General features: G+C 42.4%; 1 protein-coding gene across 1 annotated transcript in view; it reads right to left on the bottom strand.

Moving 5' to 3' along the window:
* The window catches only part of GOLGA7B (golgin A7 family member B), a 189,826-nt gene that overhangs the window by 38,968 nt on the left and 124,222 nt on the right, over positions 1-26,636 (bottom strand). The window contains exon 2 of the mRNA XM_078641152.1: positions 22,455-22,580. Within this exon, the coding sequence (XP_078497278.1) occupies positions 22,455-22,580 (126 nt within the window). The remainder of the gene's footprint in view (positions 1-22,454; positions 22,581-26,636) is intronic.

The following is a 26,636-nucleotide window of genomic DNA, read 5'->3' on the forward strand; positions in this document are numbered from 1 at the left end:
ATGGGACCTGGAGCGATGGGAGCATGGGAGGACTCCCCATATCACGCCTGAGCCCAGACGTAGGACTCAGAGCTGTGATGGGAGAGACGTAAATGGACTTTCTAGAGACAGCATACTGAAAGCTGTGATAAAAGCCAAAAGACTCAATGTGACCAGCTTAAAATCTGACCTGGACGAAATAATAGATGGCGTGTTGCCTTTAGAAAGGATTGACATGTACGAACAAGATGAGCTGCTGTTTTTAGCAAAGGATGTTACTCGAAAGGCAAGAGCAACTCATGAGAAACTGTCTGAACTGGCAGACAAGTATATGGTAGATTTGTCCAGAACAAAGGCATTGCAGGGTAACCATAGGTTGCATTATTCAGATCAGGACTTAGATGAGAGGAGGACAACTGGATTAAAAACACACATAAGGGAACTGATCACAGGAATAAGAGCATGGAGAGATCTGGACAAATGGGAAGAGAGGTGGTCCAAAAAGGGAACTGTTAGGCGGAGCGCAAATGTGATGTCTCCGGAGGGAAGGCTACTGCAGATGGAGGCATTCCCTTTGCGAGAAATAGCGAATGGGAGTTATGTACACGTGCCCTGGAGTAGGGGAGATTTGGCTGCATTCACCAATTCATTTCCAAAGTTAAGGGAAAATCCCGTAGAGTGGTACAAGCAGGTAGAGAGGTTTGTTAAGATTTCAAAGGTATTGTGGATTGATTTGAACACCCTATTTGACATCGTGGTCCCAGGAGACTTGTGGATAGCATGCAAGGTTAGTGTCGAATGGCCAACCGCAGAACCAGAAAGGGATGGACGTACTAATGGACCATCAGAAACAGTAATGTTAAAATATGATAGGGTGATGACATGGCTGAAGGAGAAGGTGCCACCACAAGACATAGATTGGGTAAAAATAGACCGAACAAGACAGGAACCCAAGGAGACAGTTCATGAGTTTTATGAGCGATTGCTGAAAACGTTCAAACAATACAGTGGTTTAGATGTAATGGATCCCAAAGATATAGGACAGTTTGTATCGAAGTTCGTTTTGGGGTTGAGACCTGATATTTGTTTGATGATTCAGCAACATTTAATTTGTTGGCAAAACAAACCATTGGATGAAATCCTGAGATACGCAAGGTATTGCAGTGATGAAATAGATTCCAAAGCAAAGAAATTAAAAGAGAAACTGATGATGGTGCAGATGCAGTCGGCTGGAAAGGGTGGACAGCAGCAACAGGGAATAGGGACGATGAGACGGAAACCAAATAGTCAGAATAAGGACAGCGGTGAAAACTCGAGTCTTAGAATAGACATTGCTACATTGAAAAAAACGACGAGGTGTGACCAGTGTCACCAGGTGGGACATTGGAAACGCGAGTGTCCCTATAACACTGAAAACGGAGAGCTAGAAGTAGAGGAGGAGGAAGTACTAGAAGTTCCAGTTCAAAGGGTGACAGTGCCAAAAAGTAAGGTGGTCCACGAGCCCAGTTCCCGCAGCCCCCAAAGATTACGACAGGGGGAAAGATCTATAGACAAATGCCTCTTTTTATAGACGAAGAAGAGTGTTACTACGTTGATCCATTGACGGGACGACGTGTAAGTAGAGAGGAGGACTGTACCCTCGGGGCAGTTCTAGAAGTGGATCAAAGAGGACCGTTTGTTGAGGCTGAAGTGGCAGGGTGTCCTACAACATTCTTAGTAGATACCGGAGCTACTCGATCAACTTTGAGATCGGCAGTGGTTCCAGATCTACCAATGTCGGGGGAAACAATTCAAGTGGTAGGAGTCGCAAATAGGAGAATGACCAACCCTTTGACGGAACCAGTGCTAGTGAGAATAGGAAACCACAACTATGAACATCAGTTTGTAGTATGTGATTCTAGTCCTGTGTGTCTGTTAGGAAGGGACTTATTGTGCAAACTGAACTGCACAATTTACTGCACACCTCAGGGAGTAGAGGTACAGACTACAGACGAGGATGCTACCTTTAAAGTTGCAAATTCGAGAGTATGCGTAGAACTGTATCCTACCCTGACTGTGGGGGACCTTCCTCTGGACTTGCGAGATACAGTGTCATCAGAGGTATGGGATTTTACTGGAGAAGAGATAGGATTGATCAAGGGAGTAGAACCAGTGAAGATCATGGTAAAGCCAAATGTTGAATATCCAAGAACGCCTCAATACAAATTGACCCCGGAGACGATTGCAGGAATAAAACCCGTAATCGACTCTATGATTCAACAGGGAATACTGAAGGAAATCGTGGGTAGTCCATGCAACTCCCCGATTATGGGTTTGCAGAAACCTAGTGGGAAATTTAGAATAGTGCAAGATCTTCGAAAGATTAATAACATAGTTGTTTCATGTTGTCCAGTGGTACCGAATCCATCAGTGATATTGTTTCAGATACCATTCCAAGCTGAGTGGTTCACAGTGATAGACCTTTGTCAGGCTTTCTTCTCAATCCCATTGGATGAGGAGAGCCAGTATCTTTTCGCTTTTAAGCTGGAAGATCGTGTCCTAACATGGTGTCGTATCCCACAAGGGTATACAGAAAGCCCATCAATTTTCAACCAGCTATTGAAGAAAAACCTTGAAAGTCTAGTACTGCCACAGAACTCGGTTCTGGTCCAGTACATAGACGACCTACTTGTTGCGTCAGGAACAGAAGAAGCTTGTAAGATAGATACCATCGCCTTGCTGAACCATTTAGCTGAAAACGGGCATAAAGTATCTCCGAGCAAATTGCAGTACTGTCTGACAGAAGTACAGTACTTGGGTCACCGGATAGAGAAGGGAAAGCGCAAGGTGTCACCGGATAGGAAAGAGGCGATAATGAAGATGAACGCGCCTACGACACAGAGAGAAGTCAGGATGTTCCTAGGGATGGTGGGTTATTGCCGACAGTGGATAGCTAACTTTTCCCTGAAAGCAAAACCCTTACAAAAACTGACGCACAAGGAGGTGAGTGATCCGGTACCATGGGACAAGGATTGTTTGATGTCGTTCCTACAGCTGCGAGAGGACTTGTGCCGTGCTCCAGCTTTGTGGATGCCTGATTACGAAAAACCATTTTCACTTTACTGCTGCGAAAGAGAAGGTTGTGCTTTGTCAGTTTTAGTACAAACTCATGGAAATGCCCGTAGACCAGTTGCATACTTTTCGGCTACTTTAGATCCGGTAGCCGCAGCGTTGCCCGGATGTCTCAAATCCGTTGCTGCAACAGGTGTCAGCATTGAACGGTGTGAAAATATAGTTATGGGACACCAATTAGTGGTGTATGTACCTCATTCTGTAGAATTGTTAATGACCAGGACCAAGACACAGCACTTAACCGATAATAGGCTCACGCGCTACGAGCAAGTTATTATTGCTGCGGAGAACGTGACCATTAAGAGGTGCTCTGTTTTGAATCCTGCTACATTGATGCCACTTCCTAATGATATAGAAGGCGAAGAATGTGAAGATCACGATTGCCTTGATGTGACTGAACTATGCACCAAGCCAAGACCAGATATTGTGGATGAGCCGTTGACTGACCCTGATGAAATTTTCTTTGTTGATGGCTCATGTTTAAGAGACGATACTGGTCGGTTGAGAGCAGCTTATGCTGTTTGCACCATTACTGGAGTTGTGGAAGCCGCTTGCCTGGAAGGAGTACACTCCGCTCAGGTAGCCGAAATCATTGCATTGACACGTGCCTGTTTAGCAGGTAGCAAAATTAGAGTCACCATTTATACCGATAGCCAATATGGTTTCGGCGTAGTTCATGATTATGGGCAATTGTGGTCTCAGAGAGGTTACATGACCTCCTCTGGTTCGCCTATTCGAAATGGGGAATTTGTGCGACTGTTGTTAGAAGCATTACAAGGTCCAGCAGCAATTGCGATTGTTAAATGTGTAGCCCACACCAAAAATACAGATTTTGTGTCGCAAGGTAATCGATATGCAGACGAAGTTGCCCGCTACTGTGCGGAGCAAGGATATTCTTTCACGGAAGTGGAAGTAGGTGGGACTCAGGAAAAGACAGAGTTAAACATGATGCTAGAAACAATTGATACTTGGGATGATTTAAAAGACCTGCAAGAGAAAGCACCGGATACTGAGAAAAATGCATGGGAAACAGCAGGTTGTGTGAAAAGTGAAATGGATTTGTGGGTTTCAGCAGATGGAAGGGCAGTGTTACCTGACAAATTAGTGAGTCCAATGGCACGACAGATACATGGTCCAGTACACTTAGGAAGAGATGCCATGCTGAGGTTATTTAGGCAGACTTGGTATAATCCTAGGTTTAGGATTGCAGCAGAAGCAGTGTGTCGGAGATGTGTCACCTGCCAGCAATTGAACGTAGGGAAAAGAACACCAGTTACAATGAGTCACATTGGGAGGTCTGGGGGGCCTTTCAACAGAATGCAATTAGATTTTATTGAGATGTCAAAGAGCAACCGCCTCAGGTATGTTCTGGTGGTTGTATGTATATTTTCCAGATGGGTCGAAGCATACCCTACACGCAGGTGCGACACACTCACAGTAGCCAAGTTGTTGCTTAGAGAGTTGATCCCGCGCTTTGGGGTGCCGACCTCTTTGGAATCAGACAGAGGAACTCATTTCAACAGCGAAGTTGTGAAGATGCTTTGCTCTGCATTGAACATTGATCAGAAGTTGCACTGTAGCTATCGACCAGAGGCTTCAGGTATCGTGGAGCAGATAAACGGAACTCTTAAATCCCGAATAGCCAAAGTCTGTTCATCGACGTCCTTAAGCTGGCCTGATGCTCTGCCCTTGGTACTCATGAGTATGCGTAGCACACCAGACAGGAGGACAGGTCTCTCTCCACATGAGGTGTTAATGGGGAGGGCAATGAGACTTCCGTCTGTTCCAACTACAGCTTTGTTGAATATTACAGATGACCTGATCTTGGATTATTGCAAGGGACTCTCTGATGTCATTCATTCTGTGTCCCTTCAGGTGCAGGCTGCTGAAGTTCCATCTTCAAGAGACCTATGTCACGACTTGTGCCCTGGTGATTGGGTGCTTATCAAGAAGCACGTGCGGAAGAACTGCCTAGATGTGCGTTGGAAGGGGCCCTACCAAATAATCTTGACAACGAATACTGCTGTAAAGTGTGGAGGGCTGCCAAACTGGATCCATGCTTCTCATAATCGAAGAGTTCCAGCACCCTTAGAAGAAACAGCTCCTCTCACAGATGAAAATCCAGCTGTGGACGGCGAACCACTAGAGGGGATCAGTCAAGCTGTGGGGGTGTCGGAAGAAGTTGGGAGTGCTACAGATCCAGAAGAGGAAAGACAGGACGACAGTGAGACTGAAGTTGCCACCGAAGGAGAAAGTTGTTGTGAATACGGCTCAGAGACAGATCAAGACAAGAGTGATCAAGAACCGAGTGTGAGGACAAGAAATAGGAGAATAAGGCGTGGAGAAGCTAGTTGGCCTGAAAGAAAGAAGAGGCCGAGCTTGAAGCCAACTCCAGAGAAAACTCTTGCTCCTATATCTGAAGACTCGGATCTGGACGAAGGTGCACAAAGACAGGAACAGGAAGGTCCGAGAAGATCGAGGAGGGTGCGAGTGCCCTGCAGAAGATACGCTACACCTGAGTGGACCTACCTAGCTACAGATGTCCAGTGCACGGAGATCTGGGAGGGTGAGGGAAGTGACATTGATCAGTACTGACCCAATCATAACAGTGGAAATAGTGTTGGTGATACCCGGAGTGGAGGTCGAAGGGTTGCTGACACTCACTGTCCCCAATCCTCCTTATCTGAGCGGGATAAGAGACATGGTTTTAAACAGAATAGAATTTCCGACTTTTTGTTCAATGAGGCCAACACCCGAGGAGATCACTCTTCGTTTGGAAATATTAGAATACGTGATTAGAGCCGCTGGAACACGTATCATTCCAGATTGTTAAAGACTTTGTAAATAAACAGATTGAAAGCTGACCTAGCGCCAAGTGGAAGAAGAAGAAATTTAGGGGCTTCCCATTTAGTGGACGGAGAAGGGCTAGGATTGTCTGTTGCTTTAGAACTCAAAGACTGATCTTGCTGAAGGGACTATCAGCTTCCAGATGTGGTTCGGAAAGACTGAATAAGCAAAGAAAAGAGACTTTAAAGAAAACCAGAACTACACTGTCTTGAGATCATGGAGGCTGGCAACCCAAACCGCAAGACAAAATGCATAGTAGGCACACTTTTAGTGGGAGTAATTTTTCTTATAGTTTTAGTAGTTACTATATCATATGTAGTGGGACATGAAAATGAAGAAAAGGCTACAAAGGAAGCAAAAATTGTACCGATACAGAAACCTGCTACTGCTGGTAAAAAGGGGGACAATACAAAGAAAGATAAAGCTTTACTAGCAGCAGAGACTCGTAGGTTGCATGTGGATGAATCACAGGGAAATTTCAAATCAAATGCATATGCTAAATTGCTTTATGAATATATTGATGCTATGGAGGCTAAAGATTGCTATGTCTGCATGCAATTGCCAGCCTCTGTAGACGAAGGTATTAGATATCATCACCTTCCATTGACTTATGGAATCACATGTAGTTTGTTGCTTAGTATATTTTATGAACGTGATGGTTTTGAATATTATTTTTCAAACTTTGATGCTGTTTTACCAGAAGTTCCAAACTACAAGGATATAAATAAGTGGGATTATTATAGAGTGAAGATAGACTAAAGACATTTTTCATTCCTTGGAAAACGTTAGATACTTCACATGCCCGAAGAAATAATTTGACTTGTAAAGTGTCGGAAATTGAGAAAAGGTTTATAGGGCAGGTGGATGATCGGTACAGGAGACAGAAGATTTTAAAAGCTTCAGGCCAATGGAAAACAGATTGGACAGAGGAAGAAAGATCACACCAAAGAAAGGGTAGTAATGGTCCAATAGCTTTAGATCGAGAGAAGAAAGGGAAACTGTGTATATATAGGGGTAAAACCTATGATGAGAATGTGTTTGTGGGAGAAGTAAATTGTGAACATGCTTTCCAATTAGAGTATTATACAAAAGATTTCTTGAAGGGAATGCAGGTGATCCCGAATGTATATTTTGTTTGTGGAAGAAATGCATACGTGAAACTACCGGACAATTGGTATGGATCATGTTATTTAGCAATTGTCTTCCCCAAAATATATCATGCTAAGGATTTGGAAATTATAGAGGGAAGAACTCAAGCTAGAGGAAGAAGGGATGTAAGCGCTGAGGAGGTAGTTGGAGACGTATTTGGTGCTATGTTTCCTCTTTTAGGGATAGCACTGAATGATGTCAAGATCAGAAGATTGGCAACAGTTGTAGATAGGTTGTCCGCCAGTACTGCTAGATCATTAATGCTGGTGGAGGGAGAGATGCAATCGATAAGGGCAATGGTTCTTCAGAACCGACTTGCTCTAGACGTTTTGTTAGCCAAAGAGGGAGGAGTCTGTAAGGCTTTGAAGGTTCAAGAATGTTGTACTTACATTCCAGACAATTCAAAACCTCTAGAAAAGTATATACGGAATATCACTGAAATTCATCATGAGATTGAGGATTTGACACAGGTAAATGTGTGGGAAAAAGTAGGTCATGGAATGGGTAAAGTTGGAAGTTGGTTTGCCAACCTAGGAAAGGGTTTCATTTGGTACATACTGAAACCTATCATCATAATAGTGGTTTGTATAATCACCCTGTGGGGATTGGTGCGGCTGTACCAATGGTATAGATCAAATAGGTTGCAGAGATCCATGAGAGAGCAGGGGAGGAGATTAGCCGAGATGCAGGATAATCAGTACAGGAGTCTGAGGGCTCTAGAGATGATGAAACGAGAAAGTACTGCAACGAGTTCAGTTTGATTCCATGCATACCTCAGGGATGGTGTTGTGATGGTGATGACTACTGAAAGTCATCAAAGGGGGGAACTGAGAGAGCGCAAATCGAAAACAAAATTAGAAGTGCACCATATTTACAAGCACGTTGTATTAGTTTAGTAAAGATTATATAAGAGTGTCGAATTTATAGAGTGAAAATACATAAGAGTGTTTAACTAGAATAGATTGCATATATCAGTGTGAAAAGCTAATATAGAAGCGTGTAGAGATGTTAGAATGATGTTGAAATCCCATGTTATGTGGCTGTTGTAGAGGAGAATGTAACGCTGCTAAGCGAGGAAATGTGTAGGCCACATGGCGGTTCACAGAGAACGAAAGGTGATGTTACACTTTCACCTGATATGGATTTTAATGTTGTTATAATTCAAAGTATTATTGATCATAGAACTGAAATATATGTTTTATAGAAGTGCTTCATATAACCATTGGGTGTAATAAGTTAGAATACTGTTTAGACTAAGAAATTAAAGGTTTACAGAGTGCACAGGCTCGTTTCATGTAACTCTAATAGGCCTGAATAGAGAAGGTCATTTCTTTTGATCTGCATGTGCTAGTTAGAAGAATGTCATGTTAAGTTTGAATTGCGGAGCCTGCTCGATGGTTTACGACTTAGAAGATAAGGTGGAGGCCGGAATTTGGGGCCCACTGTACAAGTGTCTTTTTGCAGGTGCGAGGAGGTTCCAATCAAGAAAGTGATGAATAGAGTTTTGTTCAGGGCGCCAGGCACAGGCCTGGGGGAGGCTTCAGGAATTTCCTGGGGGGTACCGTCCTGCCGGAGAAGAGCCTGAGAAGCAAGGTCAACGCTAACGATGGGCCCAGAGGAGTATCAGCATGGAAAATGCCAGAACCAACACCACGTGAGGGGCGTTTTTAAAGGGCATTACTATTGTAAATGTGATTTTTGTATTAGGGACAACACCCCTGGGTGGAGTTAGGGCAGATGGTCTGAGGAACCTAAGAGAGCGGATGGGTAGGCAGATAGGTTAACTGCGAGACACCAATTTACAACGAAGACTAAGGGAAGTGAGTGATCTTCTTTGGAAGTCACCACTGCTGACACCTTTTTAGGTTAAGATTCTACTAAGTAGGGATGTCACTTACTCTAGTGTAGGGACAGTCTAATCTGGATTTTCTTCCTTTCTGTAAATGACTCATAAGCTACAGCTTGTGTCTATTCTTGCAAGTCTGATGATTTTTGAATTAGTTTTGGTGATATTCTTTTGCCGACTAAGAGCTTTTAGAAAATTTATGTTTGTATTGATACCAGTATATCTTTTGAACCTTATATTGAGATGTTTGTATCTCCAGTTAACTTTGGCTTTATAATAAACTTTTAAAACGTATTCGTAGTAAGTGGTTCTTTAGAGTGGTGTAAGTCCTTAACTGATTGACCTAGTAGTGGATTGCCTTTTACTCTATGACAGGTATCAACGGTTCAGTCGACCTGATTTGGGATCTAGACCTATAGAAATAGATCAGAAATCCCGCCGTAACAAGAGTTTTATATTTGTTTAAAATTATCCAGGCGTGAGATCTGGTTGAGAGGGCCTCTTTGTCCTTCAGCACAGATGTTGCTTTCAAAACACCACTAATCGCTTTTTTAAATGGCTCTGGCGACAACATCCTTTCCCATATGTTATGTTATGTTAAAAACATATATATAGCGCAGCTTGTACCCAAGGGCGTCTTGGCGCTGATAGCAACCCTGAGTAAATAGGAGACTGTTTAGAACAAGGAGGTTAACAATTGAAAAGCCAGGTTTTAAGAGGCTTCTGTAAACCTGTAGTGAAGATGTGGATCAAAATATGGAGAGGCATCATTTTCCAGTGTCAGAATCTAAAGGTTGTCACTTTATAGGTTCATATATCTGTTGAACCGGTCAAGGTATTGCAGAGGGGCCTGCTTTTGTGCTTATTTGAACTTCTTGCCAGAGAGCTTGGCATAGATGATTGTCTGTCAGCGACTTTATTCTTTTCCATACTTTAATATAGGCTCCTTTTCTTTCAATTAATGGAATTTAATAAGCCAAACTTGAGCCTTATCTGTGCCAGCAAAACATTTAGAGGGAGATGAAAGATCAACCTAAATATTCTTGTGATGATCGTGTTTGAAATTGTCACATCTCTACCTCATAATGCCTCGCTTCCACAGGAGATACTTGGTGATAGTTTTGCTGCTATTACCTTTAGTAGTGGCAGGTAGTTTTGCCCATTCAATGATCTCTGTAGAGTGCGGAATGCGAGAAGTAGATTGTTGCACTCCTTCTGCAGGTCCTGCGTGTGCTGGAGGAAGGAGCCTTTGTTTTCAGACAGTACTCCACAATATCTGTATGTTTTAACCAGCGCCATTATTCTTGTAGATACTATTTGTTGATTTTCTGTACCCTGTTGCCCCTGGCTGATGTCATCAAACGACACAATGCTACCATAGTAGTGTATGCTGATGACACGCAGCTTATTGTTACTATCTCAGAAGAAGGAGGGGGCTGCAACTCAATTTAGATCGTGTCTAAGGAATCTTGCAGAATGAATGAACACTAGCTGCCTCATTGTTGGAAAACAACCCTCCATCTGGTCATCAGCCTGTTGGGCCAACAAACTTGTCCCTACTCCAGATCCTAAGCCCAAAGTTAAAAACGTGGGTTTTCTGTTTGATTCTAAACTCGCCTTTGACAGCAAAAGTAGCTTGTGTGGCTGGGAATTGGCACCCTTAAGACACTGGCCAGAATCTTGGATCTTCGTCATCTATTTGCAAGGAAAACTGTTGTCCAGGCTCTTGTTCTGTCCACACTGGACTATGGTAATGTACTTTACACTGGAACCTCACTGAGCAGACTAAACAAACTCTAGAGAATGCAGAATGCTGCAACATTTCTTCCGCTGATACTTCAGAGGAGGGTGCCTTTGGGCCCTGACATGGTAGTTCTTCATTGGCTACCTGTGAGGAAAAGTATCTCTTTTAAAGCTATGTGCTTCTGCCATAGGAGTTTTAGTGGCAAGGGCCAACCTTATCTCTTCCCCTAATTAAATCCTACCAACCCAACAGAAGGCTCAGATGCACAGACTTTGCACTGACAACAGTGCCCAGCATAAAAAAGCTCAATTGGGTGGCTGTTCCTTTGGCTTTCGAGCCTCTACGCTGTGGAACACTCTGCCTCTCTACTTGAGACAAGAACTAATTGAGAAAATCTTCAGAAAGAAACTCAGAACATGGTTGCTTAGGGTAGCCTAACTACTGATGCTTGGGGCCCTTTTTCCCTTTTCCCTTCCCTTCCCTTCATTCTTCTTTCACTTATGAACCTCAACAGAGCAATCCTATATGGGGACATTCCGCTGAGAGCAACCATGCGCTCTGAAACATTTTTTTTAACATAACTTCCATAACCTTGGTTTTCTTCTCGCTTATTATCATGCTGTTGGCTGTTGAGTAGTGTGATAACTTGTCAATTAACCATTGCAAGCTAATTCTTGTTTGGCTTAGAGGGATCACATTGTCTGAGTACAGAAGATTTGAGATGTGCATGTCTCCTGGTTTTGTAGGGTATGCATTTACTTCAACCAAGGCTGGGGTCAGGTCAGGCACTGCTTTAACAACAACTCCTCACTCCGATATCAATGTAGTCGCTCTTCACAGATAATTTACTGAACATTTGTTCATCAAAAGACGGCCCAAGCATTTGCCATGCGAAAGAGTATTCACAAGACCTAAAAATGATTATAACATCCGCTGCTTACTGCAATGTAAGGAGGAACCATACATAATAGACTTCTAAGACTGGCCAAAAGTCATCCACAGAACCTTGAGACCCAACCTAACCCAAAACTCATAAACAAAATGTACCGGAGGATAGTTTGAGAGACGAATCCCACAAGCATTGTACAAGACAAAGCCCGCCTTTAGGGAATCCAGCCTGTCGATTGTTTTTAACAGTTTTCTTCAACTAGAAACAATCCCGGACGCATGGAAAGGCTCCACTATTATCCCCATTTTAGAGGGGGTGATTGTCATCGATCAGATAACTACTGCCTCACCACGTTATTAGACACTGAGTCAAAGCACTTTTCAGTTCTTCTCCTAATGGATTTACTGCTCTGGGCAGATGAAAAACATTTTATTACTCTGAAACAATATGGGTTTGTAAAAGAGGTGGGTGCAGCAACCAACATACTAACACTCTCAGTAATTATGGACAAACAAAAGCTGAACAAGCAACCAACTTATTTCTGCTTTGTGGATTTCAAGTCAGCATTCGACTGTGTTCAATGCAACCTCCTTTGGAAAAAACTGGCATACTGGGTTATACCTGCTTATCTCTAAAAAGCTATACAGTTGTTTTATTCTGGCACCTGGGCAAGGTGTAAGAATAGGAGATAGTTCCTTTCTGTCCAGAAGAACTGAAACTTACCAGGGCTTAAAGCAAAGGTGTATGCTAGCACCGTACTTGTTTAACATCTTCCTGGCCTATCAACCTGACACTATTGTTTTGAATATATATATATATATATTGAAGTGAGCAAGGCGGAGGCTTCCGCCGAAATGCCTCTTTTTGCAGTTTCATGGAATAAACTTTTTTTCTTGAGTTGAAAATTCACGGTGTCAGTGCCTTCCGTAATTGGTGTGGAGTTGGACTGGTAATCAATATATATATATATATATATATATATATATATATATATATATATATATATATATATATATATATATATATATATATATATATACATATATTTTATTTGTTTTCACCAATTGGTCCCTCTGATCCAGCGCGCTCACGATCGGTGTGAGTAGTGCAGAAAAGGAATCAAGATCTGCATTACGTATTTTCACCAAACAAATGATTACTCGCACTGGAGGAGATCATTTCAAAGGCTTATTTAATCCAATGCTTAACAGCCGTCGCCATCAAGTCCTCTCACAAACCAACGTGTTTCAACTACTCAGGTCTTGATCACGATTATGGTGATGGCTGTTCAGCATTGGATTAAATAAGCATTTGGCGTTTCAGCACGCGCAATTAAATTTGTTTTAATTATTTATTTACTTACATTACTCCGGTCTGCCGTGAGCCGGAGTTTACTACCCACCAGCCTACCCCTCAACTGCCCGCCCCAACGCCCCATGGCACTCCCTTCACGGGCCGCTACTGGAACCAAGACAGTGAAGCAACAACTACATTTTCCTTCCAACACTAAGTGATGTACCACACACTCTCGCACCATGCATGAATACCATATTCCTAAAACTTCACCATTCTACAGTACTTGGTAATCAAATAGTGTGCATGCCACACAATGTGCACATCATTTTTAGAGTATGTGCATATCACTGACATGAAACGCTTCACTCAAGATGGCGTTTGCATGTCATGCACAGGGTGCGCCACGTCACACGCACCAGAGGTGAATCAGCATAGAGCCCGCCGTGATCAACATTGGAGGACACGCAGAAGAGAAGCGAACGGGACACAGTAATGATCGAAAGCACAACAGTTGCATCAAATTCAAAAGATAACAAGGTGTACCTTAGAGGGCGAATCCCCAAGGTGTCCTGTTCGAAAAAGAAACTCACTAGTCCATCTCGGTATGCACTCTGCTCTTGGCCATGCAAATCCTATGGAGCATATTTCTCATTAATGGCAGTGTTGAGATCTCATGTATCGATGTCATAGTAGAAGAGACACCTTAATGAAACAGCTGATCGCGGGTGACATAGCTGCTAGTCTCCAGTGTTAGGATCCAGACCAAAACTTGTAGGTTAAAATTATCTTCCTTTTAATAAGATTCAAGAATACAGAGACCCCATCCACAGCATCTGCTCAGGGCTGCATCCACTATCCAACTGAGCCTTGTACAATTCCATGCCCCACATTCCAGTGATGATATGCTGGTTAAAGATAACACAACATCATGGGGTTACAGAACACAAGGATGATCTTGGTAGCTGTGTACTCAGTTACAGAATGCCACAGTTTTACATTCAGCTGTATCACATTTCACCGATAAGTCATGAAAGAAAATATATGAATTTCCTTGCATTTGGCGAGAAGTGCATTAATTATATAAAGTCTAATTTAGAAACATGAGGTAGGCAATTTGGCGTCAATCCTTTTTGGGGGGTGGATGGCTTCGTGTTTATGAGCAATACTCTAGGTGTTGCTACTCTAGGTGTTGCTACGCTTTTTGTTAAAGAATCTTAACTTGTGCAAAAAGATACAGAAGGAATGAAGCAAATGTAATTTAAAAGTCTACAGAGCCCAGGCGAAAACCATCACTGGGAAGCCAGTGTATTCATGACCAGTGTAACTGGCATCTTGTTTTGCTTTTAATTTACATCCTTTTACCTTCCTGATTTCGCAGCAAATTGAATTCAAGAGGAGGTATTTCATGTTTCTTTAATGAAGTCTTGATATGTGTTGATGACATGAAACATAGTAGACTTGTATGTTCTCACAGATAATTCATTCAATTAAGTCATGTGTCTGCAAGATGAATCCACATAATTCACCTCAATTCATGTGTAGAGTAGCATTCCTGCTGAAAATAAGGACTAAACATCAATGATTATTTGGCAATTGAGTTACCCACATTAAGCTACGATCTGGGCAATACAAAGCAGCTGCGACTCTCAATAGAAAACATTGCTATCCCTGAATGAACATCCTGGACGGACAATGGAAATAAAAACATCTTCTGAAGGACACACTCTAAATCCTGGATTGAGACACATGACTGCATCCACCATGCCAAGTGAATTATGCAGATCCAGCTTTCAGGCCAGGTTTTACCTCTTATAAAAAATAAAAAGGTGCAGCTGCAGCGGACATGAAAATGTTTGATCAGTCTCTAACCTCCTACTCCTGGAAAAGATTTTAGATAGTTGCATTGATTCCCAGCTAAAGCTCTTCATTGCAGAGAACAGTCTATTTGAAGTGCCACATTCATATTTCCATTAAATACTAATGGGGTTCTCCCAGAGAAAGTCAAGGACCTCGGAATCTCTGCAGTATAACCAACACTTGGTCCTGACATATCCTTTCAGCCCACCTGAAGTGCACAGGACTGGATAAATCAATTCAAACGGCCATACAGAGAGATATTCTATAATTAGATTATAGTCACAGAGAGAATGACCAAATACATCAATGTTTGTATGAAGAAACCTTGCCTTTACATAGTCTTCATGAAAAACAGTATTTAATCAATCATTATAACAATAGGCGGTTGTCAGAAGAGAAGTGAAAAGGAAGTGCTCATGTGCATGTGAACGTGAAAAGAAAAAAGAACAATCAGAAAAAGTAAAAAGCAAAGATACCCTATTTGATATATACAACACTGGTTGGATTAGGTAATTTGGTCGACCAAACCAATGTTGGGCCTGTACACAATATCAATCCACTTTCCTATCCCTTGGATGGCCTCTGGACATTAAGCCAGGGTAAAAAAAATAGTAATACAGGCCAAAGAAAGAGAATGTCGACGTTTCAACCCGGTATTCTGCGATAAGGGTAATTTCTTCCTCCGCATGCGGGTCTTCATCAGGACAAAAGAACAACCATTACGTAAACATGAACATATCCATAGTGTATATGTTGTCCAAGTCAGATAGTTCTTTATTTGTAGAAAATCTGAGCGGAATCAGTCTTTCAAACCTTCAAAACCAGATTGCAGCGAGCCACGAGTGAAGGGCCCCCCAACAATGCCTCAAAAAATTATATACTGCAAGATAAGTAGCAGGCGAGACCAATCGTTTCTCGTTATGCGGTCAACTCACCAGATAATTCTGTGTAACTCCAAGGGGCCTTAGGTTCAAAAATGGGGAGAGGAAAACAATCCTTCCAAAAGGAATGGATCCATTCCGATGCGAACCAGTTTTTCAGCATTCGTGTACTAGTGCTGCCACATGGGAATCTTGATGGGAAGGGTATTCAGCCCCTTTTGGAAGGATTGTTTTCCTCTCCCCATTTTTGAAACTAAGGCCCTTTGGAGGCATGCACTAAGAATTATCTGGCGTCATCACCATGTTTTTGGACCGCACTACACATTTGCCCCAGCAACAGCCTCCGGAACCCCATGGCTGACCTGCAAACAGCAATCAACTCCCTCCAAATGTAGGAGTTCCTTCCCTCCTGGAGAGACCAGCGCCCCTGCAGCGAGCTGGACTCCAACATCACCCTCCAGCTGAAAGCACTGGCATCCGTTGTCAGGACCACTGGAGTAGAGGGCTGCAACGGCAGCCCCCTGGAAAGATTGACCGGCACTGTCCACCAGCACAGGGCAGGGAGGAGGGATGAAGACACCGGAACCAGAAGACCGAGATTCAGAGACAAAGGATCCCAACTGGCCAACAGATGCACCCACAGAGGCTGGAGAACACAGATGCCGCCATGAGCCCCAGAAGCTGCAACCAGAGCCGAACCGGAAAGGAGACCCCCCTCAAGAGTCGAAGAGCAAGGGAACCCAAGGTCACAGCCCAGGAGTCTGGCAAGTACACCCTGTTCAGATATGTGCAAAAGAGGGACCCGATAAATGTAAATTCCTGAGAGGGAACCAGTTGACACTTGGGAAGGTTCTGCAGAAACCCATGAACCCACAAAGCCAAAAACACCAACACCTGATCGACCAGCAACTGATCCTGAATATGGGCATAGATCAGCCAATTGTCGAGGTTGTGCTAGAGGAGGGTACCCCAGAGATGTGATGAAGCCACAAACGGGGCCACCACCTTGGTGAACACCCTCAGAGAAAAGTAAAATCCAAAGGATTGGACACGAAACTGAAAATGTTGGCCGCAAAGGCAAAACCTGAGGAATTGGTGATAGCTGGGAACAATAGGGACATGATAGTAAGTGTCCTGCAGATCCAGGGTGTCCCGGGAAAACCAATGGGATCACCCTCTGTAGAGTCTCCATCTTAATGGGCAGGCAAGCAACAAACTTTTTCAAAGCCTTCAAGTACAGTACCAGACGGAATCCCCCTGTCAATTTGGGCACAAGAAAGATTGGAGAATAAAAAACCCTCCACCTCTCCAGAGGTGGCACCACCTGAATTGCCCCTTCTGGCAGGAGGCTCCGTGAACTCGATGCGGTACTCCTAGCGCACAATAACCAACACCCACACATCTGAAGAAGACTGCACCAGGCTGGAAGAAAGTGCTGAAGCCGTCCTCCTACCCACAATTCTAGGTTGTCCATCATATAGTCAGGACAAGGCTTAGGCTGAGGAGACTTTGCAATCCTGTCCCGACCCTGGTAGGAAAAAAACCTCCCATGACCCCTAGAAAACTGCCTCCAAGAGGGCTAATGAAAAGGGGATTTAGGCTTCGAAAACCCTGTAGCAGCTGAGGACTGCTTCAAAGAAGAGGAGTGTTTCTTCTCCTTAAAATGTTTGTGCAACTTTCCCTCCAACTCCTCCCCAAACATCATAGTCCCCTGGAAAGCAAACGCAGGGCAGAAGCCTTTTGAGTGGAATCAGTCTTCCAAACCTTCAAAACCAGATTGCGGCGAGCCACGACACAGTCTCTCCACATCAAAGGACACATCCGAAAGAAACTCCACTTGTCACTCGATATGATCAAAAAGTGCAGAACAGTCTGACATATCATCCAGGGACAGATACAGAGCTTTGACATAGGAAATGATGGATTGAACAATAAGTCTCATAAATCCCATCATGCAGAGCCAGATGAGAACCCAAGTAAACCTTCCCGAGTGAAGCATTAACTTTGTTATTCATAGGATCCCTAATAAGAGAATCCTCAGCCAATGAGGTACAGCTCACCGGACTAGCAACAAAGGAATCTATTGGATTAGAGTCTGGCATGTCCTTGGACATGTCCTGGAGAGGATATAGTTTGGCCATGAAACTGAGCAGCATAATACAATCAGGGCCCTTCCACTCCTGCTTCAACATGCCATGGATGTAGGGATGGACAGGCACATCCACAGTGGCCGCACTCTGAAACTGCCGAACAAATGAACCGCAAGACGTGCTGGGAGCCTCACCCTCAGGAAAGCCCATGCTGGACTTAACATGACTTAGCAACTCAGACAACATACTTCCTTTGTGCTCCTCCCCCATCCACTCCTCATCTAAACTTGAAGAATGTCGAGGTTCCATTTATTGCAGCTCATCTACTTCTTAGCTGCTTGTAAATAGTTATAAAGATGTATTTAGCATGAATCTCGGTAATTTGAGATCTTCTGTACTATTTGGATATCATCATAAAGAACGTAAAACCAAATTATTGGATGAAGAATACTGATGGGATTACATACAAAATGACCTATTGAGGTGGTAAAATAGAACCCACTGGAACTCGACTTGTGAGCTGCCAAGATGCAGTTGTATAAGAAGACAACACAACACCCTGTGAATGATTCATAAAAGCATTTATGAGAAGCAAGAGTACTCTTTTACTTACTCTTATAAGCATTTTAAAATCGGTTCCAAATCATGCAACTTCCTGTTAGTAAAACATGATGTCTTTAGCAGCAGGACCTTTCAAAATGCTTGCTTATTTCTTTAACTTCTTTTTAATTTTGAAGGATACTCAGGGACAGATTTACAAAGATTTTGCATTGGTTTTGTGTCACTTTTTAAGCAGACCTGATGCAAAATCCAGATTGCTGTTTACAAACAAGTGCATATGGTGATTTGCATTGGTTTGTAAACAAAAGTAATGCAGCACAATGCAATCGCCTGTGTTTCTTTGCACCAAGTGGGCATTCCATGGGTGGTGCATGTGCACTCCTCTGCATCCGCCCATGGATTTTGAAGCAATTCCATATCTAGAAAGAAATGCAGACATGCATTTGGGCCAATCTCCTGCACCTCCCCGAGGCTGGAATAACAAGGAGAAATATTTTTATTTCTCCTCGTTTCTTCCTCTTTACATGTGTGCTGCATTGTGCAGGACGTGTACAAACAGGAAATTACCTTAAAGGATAGTTTTTGTGCAGGAAGATCTCCTTCCACCACCCCAAATACAACGCAGACCCTTGCAGTATGACGCAAGGATGCCTGCGTAGGTATATGACTGTGAAAAAGTGCGAGTGCAGGGGAGAGCAGAACTATGGCACTTTTTTGAAGATATATTTTCCAGTTCACGCAACGCAGTGCAGCAACTTTGCTTTTTGCCCTTCATTGCACCAACTTTATAAAACTGGTCCTCAGTTCTTTTGGAGACTCGCTTTTTATCCCTATGTCTCTGGCTCTCTTTCACTCGTTCTTTCACTCTCACACACGCTCAGTTTCTCCTTTGTCTAGTTAGACTGTCTATGTTGAGCTTTTGGTTCAAGGTTGCTGGAGAGTTTACTTTCAGCAAAAAGTCCTCCATATGCTCTTTCTCCTTTGCTTCATCGTGTTCTTTAATTGGGCTGTGAAGATGGAATGGTTCTCTTGTGTCCATTTCCCAAGGGATAGTTCCATCTCTCTGAAGGGAGCTTCCAGCAGAATACTCTGCTCACTTAATTAATCTTTGGTCTGGCAGGCGGCAGGAGCAACCAACACCCCCCCCAGCTTTTACTGTCCTGGCTCCAATGGGAGATGAAGACTAATGCCTCCTTAGAAAAGATATATGCATAGAATATGCTTTTTAGTTTATCTCTAAACAGAATAGTAAAGGTGTTTCAACGTCCACGCGGGACACCAAAGTTCAGAGGAGTGTCTGCTTCTCCCGGGAAAAGGTTTGTACCAAGCAGCCCTAACCTTTTCTCGTAATGTTTCCAGCACCATGGGCAAAATGTAGCATCCCAGCTTTCGCACAACACATTTGTGAAGTGTGCAATGACAGTTTAGCTGTTTAAAATACTACAGGACCTATAACATGATTGACCAAGTAATATGCACCAATAATGCACATATAACGTACATCAGTGACTTTTCGTTCAACGTGCCCTTCAAAGAAGACAGGGATCTATTGTGATGTAGCAGCAGTGGCATCACAAGAATGCGATTGGCACAAATGTAGACTAGGGCCATGGGCTCACCAATCTCTGTGGTGAGTATCACTCTGGGGCAAGCACCGTAGGGTCTTGGTGCACTAATGATCGCTGGGCCCCTGTGTATCAGGCTGGAACAGAAGCCCCATAGTCCATGTCGCTGGAGAGAAAATCCGCTACCATATACTGCTTGACTTCCAAGGAAGCAGGAGGTACTATGCGATATTATGCCAGCTGTAGGACAATGTAGATAGTCATTATGTCAGTACTTAGATATTTCCCTGGAAATATGCCCATGCATAAGTAAAGATGTAGGTCAAACTGCCTGCTGTGTTCTATTATATTTGGTTTTAAAACAGTGGATGGCTGAGAGCTCCCTTGAAGGCAATGGAGTAGCTCCAGGCGTATAATGGCTGGCATAATTCACTCTGCTCCAACATTCCAATGTTTGCCTTTTTGTTTCTCCCTTTTTAATTTAGAACATTCTACCCTTAGAAGGTGGAATGTTGTAATAGTCTTATAGACCTTCTGCCTCATGCTACACCTGTTGTGAATAGCCCTCTCCCTCGTCATAGACCTTCGTCTGGGGCTCGGCCCTATAACTTGGGTTCAGAATCTTTAACAACTGCTATAGGCTGAGCAATAAGGCTATAGTATTGATTTCAAGTCCACAATGCATGCTGAAAGCAACTGTGGCCTGATTTTATAGATTGCAGCAGTCCGGTGCATGTTTGCACCCCCTAACTGGTGAATGAATGATATTTTGCATTGGTCAGACAGTCTAAATGATGGTGCACAAATACACAGGTGGCAGTGCAATCTATGTGATCCGTCCATGAATGAGAAAGATAAATCGTTTTCGGATTATAAAATTGTTTATGAATATCTTGGTTAGTCCCAGACAATTTTGGTTCATTCAGTGTCCGAGGTTTTGGAAAATAATGAAATAGATGGGTTTACATCCTAGCCTCTGTGGCATGTATGCAATTCATATGCACAGTTAGTAAACTCCTGCATATGTTTTGCGTTGTAAAGGTGCCAACAGGAGAATGATGTCACAATGTCTCAAAAACCTAGTTGACAACATTAAACAAAGCGTATGATCGGTGTTGCTATTGATTCAGGACCGAGTGAAGAGAATGTTTTTTTTCTCTTCACTCAATGGCCACTTTAAGTTTAGATTAGAAATGCTGTGATGATTCCTTTTTGGGCGCAAACTCCAATGTGGACCTAAAACAGAACTTCAAGTTAGGTGGTATTTGTCAGAGGGATGTTTACATATGTATGGATTGGCAATCTGCCAACTGCATATGATGCACACTATTTACCCATAAGTGTTCCAGGGTGCCCTAAACTTAAATGTTATGCCATTTGCCAACAAGATTCTTACTAGGCAACATATCATACACTTCTGGACAAATGACATTGAGTACTAAATGACAGTGAGTACTACATTTGCACATGGATCAATAACGTGCACTAAGCCTGATTTGAACGCCAATTTCAGAGTCGGAAGTCGCCTTGAAGTAGTAATCAGGGCCATTGTAGTTTCAACGGTAGCCGGTGTGGACTCAGTGGTTGCGCAACAGAGACAGGCGTATTGATTGGGGAATTCATAGAGTTCTTGACAGCCTGGAACTTTTGCATGACCAGTGGGGCAAAGTGTGTCACGTGAACACTCTTCCGTAGCAACTGTTTGACGGCTTCCAACTGTTAACAAATGACTCAATTTCCCAAAGAGCGGGTCTGCCCCTGTGCGGCTGGGTCTAGCCATGCTAAAGATGATGGCACTGGTTTGACAGCTCTGCTTTCCAAAGCACAAGATGCAGTAGTGATTAATAATACTTGGGGCATGCTTTGAATGGTGCAGCAGGTGCAGTGACACCGGGCCCAATAGTTGTCAGAACTCACCTAAACACATAATATTGCTATTACCTTAATTATTCTATTGTTTCCCTCTTCCATTTCATATTTCAAAATGTTGCTATTAAATACCCACACTATACCACTAGCACCAGCATAATATATTGCCTTTTTGTACACAAACAAGTCATAACACTTTAACAGACTTTCTGTTACTTATATTGTGCAATTACTCAGCAAGCTACAACTTACCACAAAAAACAACGTATTATTAATCACATAGGCAAAACAAAATACATTTACCTATGCTTGTTTTTTTAACGAAATATCTGTAAAGTGTCACAAGTTGGTGAAATATTTTTCTTTAAAGGTGGGTCATGTACCAAGCGAATTGTTTAAGTGAAACGATATAGGTGTGTATACAGACTAGAGCTTTCAGAAAATCCATACAGATTTCATGCTATTAACCCCTTCCATGCTGCAGTCCGCCATTGGCCGGCGGCAGCACTACCTCCCCAGTGCTGCCGTCGGCCAATGGCCAACGCGGCCCCGCCCAAATCGCGGACACAGTAAACGGGTTAATAATGGATCGCTCTATATAGACTTGCGTTTTGTTCTAGAGTAAAGGTGAATAACAGTAGCCAAATATTGTAAGTGGTGTAAATTCATACATAAATGTGACAGGAAGAATTTAATTATGTAAAACGTTAATTCTTTCTTCCCTTCAACCCCAGTGCATGTGGCCATGCACGTTAGAAGAGATACATTACCCGACTGTCCAGCTCTGCGGGGAATTTGGTCTGAAACTGGCACAAGGTCCCTTCACTGTAATCTCTTTGGATGAAAACCTTGCTGGCCAGAGATGCGCTTCTTCTGAGTTCTTGCAAGTTGTGACCCTGAAAGAAAGAAGTCAAAGCGTTCACTAATATATAAAGCAATTATTTAATCAGCATATACTGTATGACGAGGACCCAGAGGCAGCTTTAGTTGTCTGCTGACTGAGACTGGAGAGGGGACTGCAGCACACAGATTCCTTCAGGCTCTCAGACATAAACAAGGCGCATCCATCCATAAACAGGAAACAAAGAAGGGAGGAGAACGGCGGGCAGATGGGGATGCGACTGTTAAATGGCTCGCACTCAACTGCTGTGGTGCGTGGTGAGCGCGTGAGGGGTGTTTGAGTTTCAGATAGCATAGGCGCTGGAGGTAGGGGTACGGGGGTGCTGCAGGGCCCCCCAAATTCCCATGCTGGACTTTAGAAGGTGCATAAGCAATAAATACACCTTTACATTTTGTTTTTATCTTGTCAGATTTGCTGTGCATTCAAACACATAAGTCAAAAGTGATACTATGTCTTCAGACAAATTGCTGCTTATTCTTTTAATAAAGCGATTGAGTGTATGAAATTATTTTTTCTATGTATTGTATTGTATGCTGTTTTATGTGTTTAAGGACTATGGAGTCTAAATAAACTTGGGGGCATATTACCAAGATTAAGCGATAATTATCGCTTAACACGGTTAGCGGCAATATTATTATCGCCGAGCTCCGCCGATTTTTATCGCAGATAAACCTTGCTATTATCAAGGTTTATCTCAAAAGCGATAAAAATCGGCCAAAATGCATGAATATCGCTGAAAAGTCAGCGATATTCATGCATTACCGAGCTAATGCTCTTAGCCATGTTATCCACCTACCATTGGATAACATGGCTAAGAACTGCTCTGGGCAGGCGTTAGCTTTTGGAGATATTCACGCTTAGCGCGAATATTTCCAAAAGTATGCCTTTGTAGGTAATAGGAGATAGCGATGTTAGTGACTGTTTACAGTCGCTAACATCTTGGCACGCCCACTTTGCATGTCATTAGCGATAAATATTGCTGACATGCAAAGTGGGCGCCAAGATGATCGCTATCTCCTACTAGCTGTCGCTAACTGGTGTTAGCGACAGCTAGGTAATAGGGCGATAAAATTATCGCCGCTTTAGCGGCAAAAATTCCAGCTAAAGCGGTGATAAGGCCCTTGGTAATATGCCCCTTGGTTTTGAACTGAGTGGTGCTTACTTTTCTTTCTCTGACTGCAAAGTGAGATGATTTTGTGAATGGACCTTTTTGACTATCTTGCTGGGGTACGGGATTGTGAATGTAAAGGGATCATTGCCGAAATATTGGAAACAAAAATATTGTGTAGACAGAATATTGTCTCCAAAATATCGAGGACCAAAATATGGAGAAGGTATGTACAAATAGGTAAGTATAGATTTATTATTCTTAACTCCACATCTACATACCTTGAAGATATATATATATCATTAAGGTTCAGATATGTGGAGTTAAATATAGATAAAGCTTTGCTTATCTATTGAAACTTACCTTCACAACATTTTTGTCCTCAATGTTCTTGACACTATATTTTGACCCATGATATGTTTGTTTCTGATAGTCAGTCTAAACACCATCTAAAGACTGTAAAAATATATTTTTTTGTAACACACAACAAAATATAAATATGTTTAAATGAATGGTATGCATGTGTGCATAATACAGCTGTAGTTAGGAAAGCAGAAATGAAGCACTTTCTTTTTGTAATTCTGAAGGGTGATGAAAACAAAGGTTCTTATAGGATTAAAAAATCAAGACATTTTAGTTGGTGAGGCACAAATGATAAATATTCGCTGAAGCTCTAATGTCCATAAACATTATCATTTGTGCACAATATATTTACCAGTTAAACTCGTATCTGTACAATTTAAGTGCGCTATCGTAACATGCTGTAGTAATATATTTGTGACAGAGTGTTCCAAAATGCACCAACGGCTACATACCACACCCTTACCACTCTCCTGCTGAATGGGCATTGCTCATTTGCTATGCGTGTTCTTTGTGTGACTCTTGAATTAATGATGATAACTATAACTTCAATGATGTAACACTCATGGCGGCAACCCCACTCTTAAAATTGTTCCAGCACCACTGCAGAGTCTGCATTATGAGCTGTGAGTGGAAGGCGAACACAACAATGTAGGTGAAGACAGTAAAGTTCTCGGCTTGCAGCAAAATACACTGCGTCCCTTGCAAGTGCCCTGATTAGCTAACGATCAGGCTTGGACATTGATCAGCTCCTCTTGAACTACTTTTCCATCCTCAGATCAGTGATTTAAGAATCACATTCTCTGACAAGCTTTGAGCAAGAGGTCTAACTTGTGTCGCTGCTGAGATCACTGTGGAGTGATCAGATGATTTATTGGGCGGCTACATTGACAATGTGGATCACTTCCACTAAAGTTGAAGTATAGCAAAAACTGGAGGCAAACTTTGCCTCTTTATTGCATAATTCCCATAGACAGCCTGCAGCCAGCGGATGCTTCCCTTGTCTCAATAATAATGATGTTCAGTTGTATACATGTTATCTCAATAGGAACAAAGAGCACAAATTCAGTCCAAGAGTCGAACCCTCACTCCTACTGCAGCGGGCATCACTAAAGCTCTACTGTATAGTATACATGCCAATATGTCTCACTTGAATTTCAGGCACTAAGGCATTTGAAAAAGTCCTGAAATTACTGAGAAGACTGCTGCTAACAAGGGTGACATAGTTTTGCAAAGTATTGTGAATCATGAGTCAGAAGTAGGCAGGTAAACAACATTTCAAATTTTCCACCAACGCCTTGGAATCACTATCATTAGGACGTTAAAGGTATTTAAAAAAAATCTTAACAGAGAGATAGTTGAACAGCTAAGAATATCAAAACCTGCATAGAATGGACCTATGAACATAAAACGTATACATGTTACATTTGATATGAAAGATGCCTCCTCAACACACTCCTGGGGGATCAGTCCAAAACTCTACACAATATCTCATTGTACATTTTTTGCATCAAACTTCTAATCTCTGTTTAAGGGCCTAAATGGAAGACCCAACTGACGAGATGGTTTTAGAAGGTTCTAGTTTTGTCACGCCAGAGGAAGTCTTAATAGAGTGCAAGGTTCCGCATGTGCCACATAATAGAATTAGATGGTATAAAGCTTTAACATCCTCTGTTAGTGTGTGCACATATCAACTAAAAAAAATGTTTTCATTTAATGAACACAGATTTTGTTTCACAAAATTAAGCGAACAGTGGTTGCCATCTTTTGTCCAGATCCGGCATATTTATAGGTACATGACTATGATGGCCGATTGGTTTATGATAATAATCCCTTCTCACCACGTAGAGTGTGGAGCAGACCTGCTGATGAAATGTTTCTACTTTGGAACGGCTCACTTCCACCTCTACAGGATTTCAGTATTGGATTTTACCATTTTGACAAAAAATCCATTATATTTTTGGTTCACAAGTTCTAGCATGATGAATGCAAGTAATAAGCTAATTTATACAGCAACCCTAGTGCTAAAAACTCTATAGACATCAAATTACTCCTATGTCATAGAGGAAGGAGATGACCAAGCATAGCAGGATCTTATCAAGTGCATAGTCAATGAGAAATGTTGGCGCCATTGGCAATCAAACCAAAGTATTAAATGGAAGTATTAAGGGATTGCGAAATTCTCGTAATTTGCGTTTGCGTACGTACACGAAACCTCACCAAAATATGAAAAGCTATGCCTAATTGCTTAAAGTTCAAAACTTGTTTTTGGCGCTGTAGTTTAGGATAAGACTCGTCTTTGCATCCACTTTGGAAACGACGTTTCATTTTGCGCTAAATAAGGTACAAAATGAAGCACTCTGTCCTTCACGCTCTTTCTATGCTTTTGCTTTAAATTTTTACTGTGAATGGCACGAAACTATGCGATGAGGCACAACAGGGTATATTTATGTAACATGAGTAATGTGAAATTACGCAAATTACACAGGTGTGACGCAAAATTTGCCTGGGCCAATTAACTTTTCAATAGTGTTGAGGATAAAATAGGGGAGAATCAAGTTTTAGAGAGTAAGCTTATCTTTG

The sequence above is a fragment of the Lissotriton helveticus genome, chromosome 5_1, assembly GCF_964261635.1.
Source record: "Lissotriton helveticus chromosome 5_1, aLisHel1.1, whole genome shotgun sequence".
Classification (NCBI taxonomy): Eukaryota; Metazoa; Chordata; class Amphibia; order Caudata; family Salamandridae; genus Lissotriton; species Lissotriton helveticus.